Source organism: Bombina bombina, chromosome 3, assembly GCF_027579735.1.
Source record: "Bombina bombina isolate aBomBom1 chromosome 3, aBomBom1.pri, whole genome shotgun sequence".
Taxonomy (NCBI): Eukaryota; Metazoa; Chordata; class Amphibia; order Anura; family Bombinatoridae; genus Bombina; species Bombina bombina.
Genome location: NC_069501.1, coordinates 31,069,552 through 31,081,580, shown reverse-complemented (window position 1 = coordinate 31,081,580; position 12,029 = coordinate 31,069,552). Strand labels below are relative to the sequence as shown.

The window sequence follows — 12,029 nt, the reverse complement described above, 5'->3', positions numbered from 1 at the left end:
GCCAGGCGCATAGGTGTAATTCATTCTCAGGATAATGCAAACAGCCTGGGATTCTACTCCAATAACTTATATCATGTAGCTCATTAAAGGGACATGAAACCCAACATTTTCTTTCATGATTCAGAGAATACAATTTTATACAACTTTCCAATTAACTTCTATTATCTAATTAGCTTCATTCTCTTGCTGAAGAAGCAGCAATGAACTGCTGGGAGCTAGATGAACACACTAGGTGAGCCAATAAAATGAAGCAAATATGTGCAGCCACCAATCAGCAGCTCCTGTGCCTACCTAGGTATCCTTTTCAACAAAGGATGCCAAAAGAACAAAACAAATTTAATTGGACAGTTGTTTAAATCACATGCTCTATCTGAACTAATTTCTCACTCAGCTGTAGTAATAAACTGCTGAGTAAAGTAGCGTCACGCTCACACTTGGGTTTGTAGCTTTACAAGTGTATAGTTTGTGACGATGACTCAGATCCTTACTTGATTTTGGAGGAAGCTTTGACGTTGCCGAGTCTCTGGATCTCATCCTGTAGGCTCCTTTCTACCTCCGGCTCCTCACCTTCCTCTCCTTCTGCAGTTTTCTGTCTGGGTAACAAATCTTTTTACTAAAACAGCTGAAAGTCTAATACAGAAGTTCACTCACTACCTCACCCCAGACCTTGCTCTCCTCCCAGGAGTGATAAGTCTACTGACCGGACACCAATGTCCACAGATCAAGCCCGCTCCTTGCCCTCTCTACAATAAGACCCCAATAGCAACCTCCCACCGGTAAAACAACACCCAGAATTGCCCCATACACAAGATTACTCCCACTGTGCCACCAGCCGGTCTCACCCCAAGCCACATACAGCAGAGCCACTGCTTGTTTCATGCGTTTATCTACAAAAGGTCCAACTCTCACACAAGCACACTCACTTGGCTTTTTTCTTTGCTCTTTTCAGCTTTTTCTCCATCCGTTTGCTGATCTCCTCCTCATTCAGGGCACAAAAGACCTCGAGCACCGAGTCGGTACCCTGCAAGGAGAGAGGGGGTTGGTTAGTACAGCCCTGGGTGAGAAAGTACGCACATGTATAACATATTCAGTGGGAACGTGTCAGGGGGGTACTGCGGTAGTAGGCAGACCGCTCTCTAGGGGGCACAATCAAACTGATTAAAAGAGATTTGTACCCGCAAGCTGTGAGTGACTCTCCATTATAATCAACAGAACAGCATTTATCTCGTGCCTATTCACCTTGTGACGCACATAACACGCTCCAGTGTAAAAGGGATCACTAAAATGCTTTTAAAGCGATACAGATGAAGCAAATTAGAATAATGGTGAGAATCCCCCCCCCAAAAAAAACAACAACAAAAAAACAAAAAAACATGCACTCTCTACTAACAGTAGAACACCAAGGCCAGACCCTTGTTCATTAGAAAAAATGCAAAAAAACTTTACTCTTAAGCCACTCTCAAAAATACCTTTCCCCTTAATGACAATCAAAAACTATATCCAGTAAAGAGGGCGCTAATCAGCAAATTGTGAGAGCACAGCCGCACTGGAGTTTATTTAAGACTGTGAATCTATACACATCGTGTACTAAGAGACTGTGTTTCGTTTTGCCAATAAGGAACACTTTTTGTTATCTGGAGACATTAGCCCTTTGTGAGAAGTAGATTAACTTTGTGCATATTCTTGAAAGTTGGGAAGATGTCCCCTTCAGTGAGTTTTCCACCTATTTTATCAGTTATTTGTGTGTTTTATAATTTGTGTATATTTGTTTAGACAGAGTACTCTTTGCTGATTAGCGCCCTCTTTACTGGATATAGTTTTTGATCAGACCCTTGTTCATGTCTGAGGCCCCAATGAGATACCTTTAGGTCTATCAAGTAATTACAGACATACAAATATTCACAGTTTCAGCTGTAACTGACAGTAATAGGTTCTCGTATCATAAGTGAGATATCGTGTGCTCAGCTGTAATTGACAGTAATAGGTTCTCGTATCATAAGTGAGATATCGTGTGCTGAGCATCTCACAGAACTATATGACGCCCTCTAAGAAATCTGTAGAAAATCCAGGTGATTCTCAATGATTTTAAGACGTGATCTTACTTTTACAACAAAGTCCTTAGCAACCTCGTGAGCATCTGTGAATAGCGCCCATTGTCCTATATACAGTGCAACAAAAAACAGAATTTATGTTTACCTGATAAATTACTTTCTCCAACGGTGTGTCCGGTCCACGGCGTCATCCTTACTTGTGGGATATTCTCTTCCCCAACAGGAAATGGCAAAGAGCCCAGCAAAGCTGGTCACATGATCCCTCCTAGGCTCCGCCTACCCCAGTCATTCGACCGACGTTAAGGAGGAATATTTGCATAGGAGAAACCATATGTTACCGTGGTGACTGTAGTTAAAGAAAATAAATTATCAGACCTGATTAAAAAAAAACCAGGGCGGGCCGTGGACCGGACACACCGTTGGAGAAAGTAATTTATCAGGTAAACATAAATTCTGTTTTCTCCAACATAGGTGTGTCCGGTCCACGGCGTCATCCTTACTTGTGGGAACCAATACCAAAGCTTTAGGACACGGATGAAGGGAGGGAGCAAATCAGGTCACCTAAATGGAAGGCACCACGGCTTGCAAAACCTTTCTCCCAAAAATAGCCTCAGAAGAAGCAAAAGTATCAAATTTGTAAAATTTAGAAAAAGTGTGCAGTGAAGACCAAGTCGCTGCCTTACATATCTGATCAACAGAAGCCTCGTTCTTGAAGGCCCATGGTGAAGCCACAGCCCTAGTGGAGTGAGCTGTGATTCTTTCAGGAGGCTGCCGTCCGGCAGTCTCATAAGCCAATCGGATAATGCTTTTAATCCAGAAGGAGAGAGAGGTAGAAGTTGCTTTTTTACCTCTCCGTTTACCAGAATAAACAACAAACAAAGACAAAGTTTGTCTGAAATCCTTAGTAGCTGCTAAGTAAAATTTGAGAGCACGAACTACATCCAAGTTGTGCAACAAACGTTCCTTCTTTGAAACTGGATTAGGACACAAAGAAGGCACAACTATCTCCTGGTTAATGTTTTTGTTAGAAACAACTTTTGGAAGAAAACCAGGTTTAGTACGCAAAACCACCTTATCTGCATGGAACACCAGATAAGGAGAAGAACACTGCAGAGCAGATAATTCTGAAGCTCTTCTAGCAGAAGAAATTGCAACCAAAAACAAAACTTTCCAAGATAATAACTTAATATCAACGGAATGTAAGGGTTCCAACGGAACCCCCTAAAGAACTAGGTTGAGACTCCAAGGAGGAGTCAAAATTTTGTAAACAGGCTTGATTCTAACCAGAGCCTGAACAAAGGCTAGAACATCTGGCACAGCTGCCAGCTTTTTGTGAAGTAACACAGACAAGGCAGAAATCTGTTCCATCAAGGAACTTGCAGATAATCCTTTTTCCAATCCTTCTCGAAGGAAGGATAGACTCTTAGGAATCTTAACCTTGTCCCAAGGGAATCCTGCAGATTCACACCAACAGATATACCAAATTATGTGGTAATTTTTCTGGTTACAGGCTTTCAGGCCTGAACAAGAGTATTAATAACAGAATCTGAGAACCCTCGCTTTGATAAGATCAAGCGTTCAATCTCCAAGCAGTCAGCTGGAGTGGGTCGAACGGACCTAGAACAAGAAGGTCTCGTCTCAAAGGTAGCCTCCATGGTGGAGCCGATGACATATTCACCAGATCTGCATACCAAGTCCTGCGTGGCCACGCAGGAGCTATCAAAATCACCGACGCCCTCTCCTGATTGATCCTGGCTACCAGCCTGGGGATGAGAGGAAACGGCGGGAACACATAAGCTAGTTTGAAGGTCCAAGGTGCTACTAGTGCATCCACTAGAGCCGCCTTGGGATCCCTGGATCTGTACCCGTAGTAAGGAACTCTGAAGTTCTGACGAGAGGCCATCAGATCCATGTCTGGAATGCCCCACGGTTGAGTGACTTGGGCAAAGATTTCCGGATGGAGTTCCCACTCCCCCGGATGCAATGTCTGACGACTCAGAAAATCCGCTTCGCAATTTTCCACTCCTGGGATGTGGATAGCAGACAGGTGGCAGGAGTGAGACTCCGCCCATAGAATGATTTTGGTCACTTCTTCCATCGCTAGGGAACTCCTTGTTCCCCCCTGATGGTTGATGTATGAACTTGGCCCTCGCTAGCTGAGGCCAAGCTTTGAGAGCATTGAATATCGCTCTCAGTTCCAGAATAATTATCGGTAGAAGAGATTCTACCCGAGACCAAAGACCCTGAGCTTTCAGGGATCCCCAGACCGCGCCCCAGCCCATCAGACTGGCGTCGGTCGTGACAATGACCCACTCTGGTCTGCGGAAGGTCATCCCTTGTGACAGGTTGTCCAGGGACAGCCACCAACGGAATGAGTCTCTGGTCCTCTGATTTACTTGTATCTTCGGAGACAAGTCTGAATAGTCCCCATTCCACTGACTGAGCATGAACAGTTGTAATGGTCTTAGATGAATGCGCACAAAAGGAACTATGTCCATTGCCGCTACCATCAAACCTATCACTTCCATGCACTGCGCTATGGAAGGAAGAGGAACGGAATGAAGTATCCGACAAGAGTCTAGAAGTTTTGTTTTTCTGGCTTCTGTCAGAAAAATCCTCATTTCTAAGGAGTCTATTATAGTTCCCAAGAAGGGAACCCTCGTTGACGGAGATAGAGAACTCTTTTCCACGTTCACTTTCCATCCGTGAGATCTGAGAAAGGCCAGGACAATGTCCGTGTGAGCCTTTACTTGAGGAAGGGACGACGCTCGAATCAGAATGTCGTCCAAGTAAGGTACTACAGCAATGCCCCTTGGTCTTAGCACCGCCAGAAGGGACCCTAGTACCTATGAGAAAATCCTAGGAGCAGTGGCTGATCCGAAAGAAAACGCCACGAACTGGAAATGCTTGTCCAGGAATTCAAACCTTAGGAACCGATGATGTTCCTTGTGGATAGGAATATGTAGATACGCATCCTTGAAATCCACCTTGGTCATGAATTGACCTTCCTGGATGGAAGGAAGGAGTGTTCGAATGGTTTCCATCTTGAACGATGGAACCTTGAGAAACTTGTTCAAGATCTTGAGATCTAAGATTGGTCTGAACGTTCCCTCTTTTTTGGGAACTATGAACAGATTGGAGTAGAACCCCATCCCCTGTTCTCCTAATGGAACAGGATGAATCACTCCCATTTTTAGCAGGTCTTCTACCCAATGCAAGAATGCCTGTCTTCTTATATGGTCTGAAGACAACTGAGACCTGTGGAACCTCCCCCTTGGAGGAAGCCCCTTGAACTCCAGAGAATAACCTTGGGAGACTATTTCTAGCGCCCAAGGATCCAGAACATCTCTTGCCCCAGCCTGAGCGAAGAGAGAGAGTCTGCCCCCCACCAGATCCGGTCCCGGATCGGGGGCCCGCATTTCATGCTGTCTTGTAGCAGTGGCAGGTTTCCTGGCCTGCTTTCCTTTGTTCCAGCCTTGCATAGGTCTCCAGGCTGGATTGGCTTGAGAAGTATTACCTTCCTGCTTAGAGGACGTAGCCCTTGGGGCTGATCCGTTTCTGCGAAAGGGACGAAACTTAGGTTTATTTTTGGTCTTGAAAAGACCTATCCTGAGGAAGGGCGTGGCCCTTGCCCCCAGTGATATCAGAGATAATCTCTTTCAAGTCAGGGCCAAAGAGTGTTTTCCCCTTGAAAGGAATGTCAAGCAATTTGTTCTTGGAAGACGCATCCGCTGCCCAAGATTTTAACCAAAGCGCTCTGCGCCACAATAGCAAACCCAGAATTTTTTCGCCGCTAACCTAGCCAATTGCAAGGTGGCGTCTAGGGTGAAAGAATTAGCCAATTTAAGAGCACGAATTCTGTCCATAATCTCCTCATAAGAAGAAGAATTACTAATAATCGCCTTTCCTAGCTCATCAAACTAGAAACACGCGGCTGCAGTGACAGGGACAATGCATGCAATTGGTTGTAGAAGGGAACCTTGCTGAACAAACATCTTTAGCAGACCTTCTAATTTTTTATCCATAGGATCTTGGAAAGCACAACTATCTTCTATGGGTATAGTGGCGCGCTTGTGTAGAGTAGAAACCGCCCCCTCGACCTTGGGGACTGTCTGCCATCAGTCCTTTCTGGGGTCGACTATAGGAAAACAATTTTATAAATATGGGGGGAGGTACTAAAGGTATACCGGGCCTGTCTCATTTTTTACTAACAATGTACGCCACCCGCTTGGATATAGGAAAAGCTTCGGGGGGCCCCGGGGCCTCTAAGAACTTTTCCATTTTACATAGTGGTTCTGGAATGACCAGATAATCACAATCATCCAAATTGGATAACACCTCCTTAAGCAGAGCGCGGAGATGTTCCAACTTAAATTTAAAAGTAATCACATCAGGTTCAGCTTGTTGAGAAATGTTTCCTGAATCTGAAATTTCTCCCTCAGACAAAACCTCCCTGGCCCCCTCAGACTGGTGTAGGGGCCCTTCAGAAACCATATCATCAGCGTTCTCATGCTCTACAGAATTTTCTAAAACAGAGCATTCGCGCTTTCACTGATAAGTGGGCATATTGGCTAAAATGTTTTTGATAGAATTATCCATTACAGCCGTTAAATGTTGCATAGTAAGGAGTATTGGCTCACTAGATGTACTAGGGGCCTCCTGTATGGGCAAGACTGGTGTAGACGAAGGAGGGGATGATGCAGTACCATGCTTACTCCCCTCACTTGAGGAATCATCTTGGGCATCATTTTTACTAAATTTTTTTATGACATAAAATACATATAGTTAAATGAGAAGGAACCTTGGTTTCCCCACAGTCAGAACACAATCTATCTGGTAGTTCAGACATGTTAAACAGGCATAAACTTGATAACAAAGCACAAAAAACGTTTTAAAATAAAACCGTTACTGTCACTTTAAATTTTAAACTAAACACACTTTATTACTGCAATTGCGAAAAAGTATGAAGGAATTGTTCAAAATTCACCAAAATTTCACCACAGTGTCTTAAAGCCTTAAAAGTATTGCACACCAAATTTGGAAGCTTTAACCCTTAAAATAACGGAACCGGAGCCGTTTTTATATTTAACCCCTTTACAGTCCCTGGAATCTGCTTTGCTGAGACCCAACCAAGCCCAAAGGGGAATACGATACCAAATGATGCCTTCAGAAAGACTTTTCTATGTATCAGAGCTCCACACACATGCAGCTGCATGCCATGCTGTCCTCAAAAACAAGTGCGCCATACCGGCGCGAAAATGAGGCTCTGACTATGATTAGGGAAAGCCCCTAAAGAATAAGGTGTCAAAAACAGTGCCTGCCGATATAATCATATCAAAATACCCAGAATAAATGATTCCTCAAGGCTAAATATGTGTTAATAATGAATCGATTTAGCCCAGAAAAAGTCTACAGTCTTAATAAGCCCTTGTGAAGCCCTTATTTACTATCTTAATAAACATGGCTTACCGGATCCCATAGGGAAAATGACAGCTTCCAGCATTACATCGTCTTGTTAGAATGTGTCATACCTCAAGCAGCAAGAGACTGCTCACTGTTCCCCCAACTGAAGTTAATTGCTCTCAACAGTCCTGTGTGGAACAGCCATGGATTTTAGTGACGGTTGCTAAAATCATTTTCCTCATACAAACAGAAATCTTCATCTCTTTTCTGTTTCTGAGTAAATAGTACATACCAGCACTATTTCAAAATAACAAACTCTTGATTGAATAATAAAAACTACAGTTAAACACTAAAAAACTCTAAGCCATCTCCGTGGAGATGTTGCCTGTACAACGGCAAAGAGAATGACTGGGGTAGGCGGAGCCTAGGAGGGATCATGTGACCAGCTTTGCTGGGCTCTTTGCCATTTCCTGTTGGGGAAGAGAATATCCCACAAGTAAGGATGACGCCGTGGACCGGACACACCTATGTTGGAGAAAAGGTACATTTGCACATTTCATAGGGAAGGAAATGATATACTTACATGACAGGCCAGAAACCTCCTCGACCGGTCAGTCCCCAGTGACACTACCCTGTCCCGCCCTTCTCGCATGATGGATCCAAAGCGCTGACATTTCAGGATGCGCTAGAGAAGCAAACAAGAGAATTATCTGGCTCAAAGGGCCACATATAAGAACCTTAAGCAGCACTTTTATCCTAGGAGGAGTTTATATTATTAAACTGACCCCCGGAGTGAAAGTTTAGCGCACACATGTACATAAACACAACGGTTACTTTTGTGCACACCCTACAGACTAAAACTTAACTTTTCAGCATAAGCAACAACAACAAAGGTATTAAAATGATACAGAATAGTGTAATGTATAATCAGACCAGGCTCCTGGACCACATCTGGTCTTAGCACAGAAACAGATATTAGCAAGTTCTACACTTGTTATTTGTAACTAAAAATGTTATTATCCCCTAATGTTATTATGAGTTGTTATCTTTAGTACAAGTGTGAAGTAATGCGGCTCCTTGTCAATCCCACCGCTACATAACATCTGGGTGCCTCTGAATTTCATTTAGAAGGTTCAAGTCTGCAAATGTTAATATAGAATTAAATTGCAGAATAATTATAAAAATAGGAAATAAAAACAACTAAAAATAAATAAATGGGGCACAAAAGCTGAATGAAACAGAGAAGCTCACTAGATCTAGGGCTGCAGGGCACACACATTGGTATAATTTGCCAGGGATGATCACATGACACTGGCATTCATAAAAAGCGGGAGGAACCTGTGCTGTTAAACATTATTGTAATATTCCATATAAATAGCTAGTAACTGGAGAGCCCACTCTCAATAAGGATGAAGCAACATTGCGAGTTACTTCATCCTCTTGGCATCCTTTCTTGAAAAACATACTTAGGTAGACTCAGGAGAAGCAATACATAACAGAGCTAGTACTGATTGGTGGCTACACATGTGCCTCTTGTCATTGACTCACCAGATGTGATCAGCTAGCTCCCAGGACTGCACTCCTGCTCTAATCATTTATATGCAGGCAATAGTGCCATAATAAAATGCTATAAACAGAGCATTTTAATTTTACATTTATGTCCCTTTAATATAATCCCTCATTTACAGCTACAATATTTTGTGGAAAGTTTTTTTTTGCATCAAGTGAAAAACACAGCTGCTCCCAGATCCCCATCTTCTGTTCCAAATGTCACCGCAAACACAAGGTGAACACTGTAAGCAGCCAATCAAGTCCAAAAATCTGCAGCACAGTAACGTCATAAAAAATAAATAATAATATATGTAAAATATAACTTATATTGATCAATCACAAGTTTAGCACCTCGGTATTGACACCCTACGCGTTTCGTGCCAATAGCGACACTAAATCATAGGATAACCATCCTGCTGCAGTCTATTTAAGAGATAGAAGCCAATCAGGTTCTTTAAAAAAACAAACACAATAATTAAACAGTTCTATAAAAAAAATACAAATATGCACAAACAATATCAAATTAGGAAACAAGAAATATCCCACATAACTCTGTAACACAGCAATACAGACCAGAGCAAAACAAGTCTGTATAAGTCAAATATTACAATGCGCAAATGACAGTCACAGCTAAACAGAATCATTTCATTTAGAATGAGTTTTTTTGCCTCTTGTATTTAATTATTCTCTTTACTGTTGGTTCCTGGATCTCACAGAATTATAAAGCAACGCTGGTTCTTTACATAACAGGATCACAGGAGAAAAAACAAAACTAAGTGTGTGTGATTTCTGCTCATGCCGGTGGGTTTTTGATAATGAGGCCCTAAGGATCTCCTGGCATTACCTCCTCTGTACTCTCCTCCACCTCCTCTAGTCCTTCATCCGACAGCGATTTCAAGGGACCTTTAGATTTTTTTGTCTGCGGCTCTTCAGATTCTTCTTTCTGTACAACAGAGTAACAGTCAGGAATGGGTCATACGCAGCTTTGGTATTACGTATTTAGATGCGTAGATTAAACTTACCTACATACACTTGCAGGCACAAAAACAAACAACTGTTCTGACATTTAGAAAACTTAATAGTTGAGCAGTACATGCTACTTGGTGCTGCTGCATAAAGCTTTACATAGCACTGATTTGAAAGCTTATGGAAAACAATACAAAGCAGATTTAGTGCAAATGCTTCTCAGCTACCTGAAGGTTTGATTTCAGGAGGGTACATAGAAAATGGATGTTCTGTTTACAGATGATTATCTACAAGAGGTCAGGCGCATGCAAGAGAAGCAGGTAAATTACCTCCTTAATGTACGAGATGTTCCAGGCTCTTAGCTCGCTATCAGCTGACCCAGTCAGGATCCGCGTTTCCTCTGAGAGTAGCGTCAAACCCCAAACCTGTGATGGGAGTGAGAAAGCACTATGAGGTCCCCTGCAGCCATTGTAATATTGGGGTTTTCAGTTATTGTACTGTACAGGGTCACCTCTTCTTATTCATACAAAGAAATGAGAAATGTAACCAAGCACAGTACCACTGCTTTAATACTTGCACAAGAAATACTTATGTGTTTATTCTGTCAGGATGAAGTATTAGGGCCACGGACAACCTTACTTTATAACAAGAGCATAGAGCACAGATCTGAATGTTGTGCACATTTTATAGACATTGTACCTCTGTACGGTGCCCAACCATGGTCTGGAAGCAGTGCTGTGTGTCCAGATCCCACCACTTCACCAGGGTGTCTTTACCACTGACCGGGAGGAAAGAGAGAATGAGCTCCTGTTTCATGTGCACCATAGAATGCAGGACAAGCAGAACGTAGTTACCTGGTGACCAGAAGATTCCTCTCCTTGAGGAAGAGAGCTTGTGTGATGGCATCTTTATGACCTTTTAGCCTGTATAAGCCGCTCTCGTTTATGACGTCCCAGACAATTACATCAGTGTCCTGTGAAAGTTACGGATCTTATTAAGACATAAGTTAGACTCTTGCTTAACATAAATGCGTCTCAAGTAACACTCGCAGCATCCCTTCTCTAGCCACCATCACAAGGACAGTCGCACAAGCCTCCTGGTGCACCGTCACCCCAGAGCAAGGCAGTCGCACAAGCCTCCTGGCGCACCGTCACCCCAGAGCAAGGCAGTCGCACAAGCCTCCTGGTGCACCGTCACCCCAGAGCAAGGCAGTCGCACAAGCCTCCTGTGCACCGTCACCCCAAAGCAAGGCAGTCGCACAAGCCTCCTGGTGCACCGTCACCCCAAAGCAAGGCAGTCGCACAAGCCTCCTGGTGCACCGTCACCCCAAAGCAAGGCAGTCGCACAAGCCTCCTGGTGCACCGTCACCCCAGAGCAAGGCAGTCGCACAAGCCTCCTGGCGCACCGTCACCCCAGAGCAAGGCAGTCGCACAAGCCTCCTGGTGCACCGTCACCCCAGAGCAAGGCAGTCGCACAAGCCTCCTGGCGCACCGTCACCCCAGAGCAAGGCAGTCGCACAAGCCTCCTGGTGCACCGTCACCCCAGAGCAAGGCAGTCGCACAAGCCTCCTGGCGCACCGTCACCCCAGAGCAAGGCAGTCGCACAAGCCTCCTGGCGCACCGTCACCCCAGAGCAAGGCAGTCGCACAAGCCTCCTGTGCACCGTCACCCCAAAGCAAGGCAGTCGCACAAGCCTCCTGGTGCACCGTCACCCCAAAGCAAGGCAGTCGCACAAGCCTCCTGGTGCACCGTCACCCCAGAGCAAGGCAGTCGCACAAGCCTCCTGGTGCACCGTCACCCCAGAGCAAGGCAGTCGCACAAGCCTCCTGGCGCACCGTCACCCCAGAGCAAGGCAGTCGCACAAGCCTCCTGGTGCACCGTCACCCCAGAGCAAGGCAGTCGCACAAGCCTCCTGGCGCACCGTCACCCCAGAGCAAGGCAGTCGCACAAGCCTCCTGGCGCACCGTCACCCCAGAGCAAGGCAGTCGCACAAGCCTCCTGCGCACCGTCACCCCAAAGCAAGGCAGTCGCACAAGCCTCCTGGTGCACCGTCACCCCA

The 12,029-nt window shown here is 44.6% G+C and overlaps 1 protein-coding gene across 1 annotated transcript in view; it reads right to left on the bottom strand.

The window, feature by feature from the left end:
- Positions 1-12,029, bottom strand: part of WDR3 (WD repeat domain 3) — a 159,319-nt gene that overhangs the window by 124,619 nt on the left and 22,671 nt on the right. The window contains exons 4-10 of the mRNA XM_053705770.1: positions 10,826-10,944; positions 10,671-10,749; positions 10,301-10,396; positions 9,850-9,948; positions 8,038-8,139; positions 924-1,021; positions 489-593 (exon numbers count right to left, since the gene is read on the bottom strand). Of these exons, the coding sequence (XP_053561745.1) occupies positions 489-593; positions 924-1,021; positions 8,038-8,139; positions 9,850-9,948; positions 10,301-10,396; positions 10,671-10,749; positions 10,826-10,944 (698 nt within the window). The remainder of the gene's footprint in view (positions 1-488; positions 594-923; positions 1,022-8,037; positions 8,140-9,849; positions 9,949-10,300; positions 10,397-10,670; positions 10,750-10,825; positions 10,945-12,029) is intronic.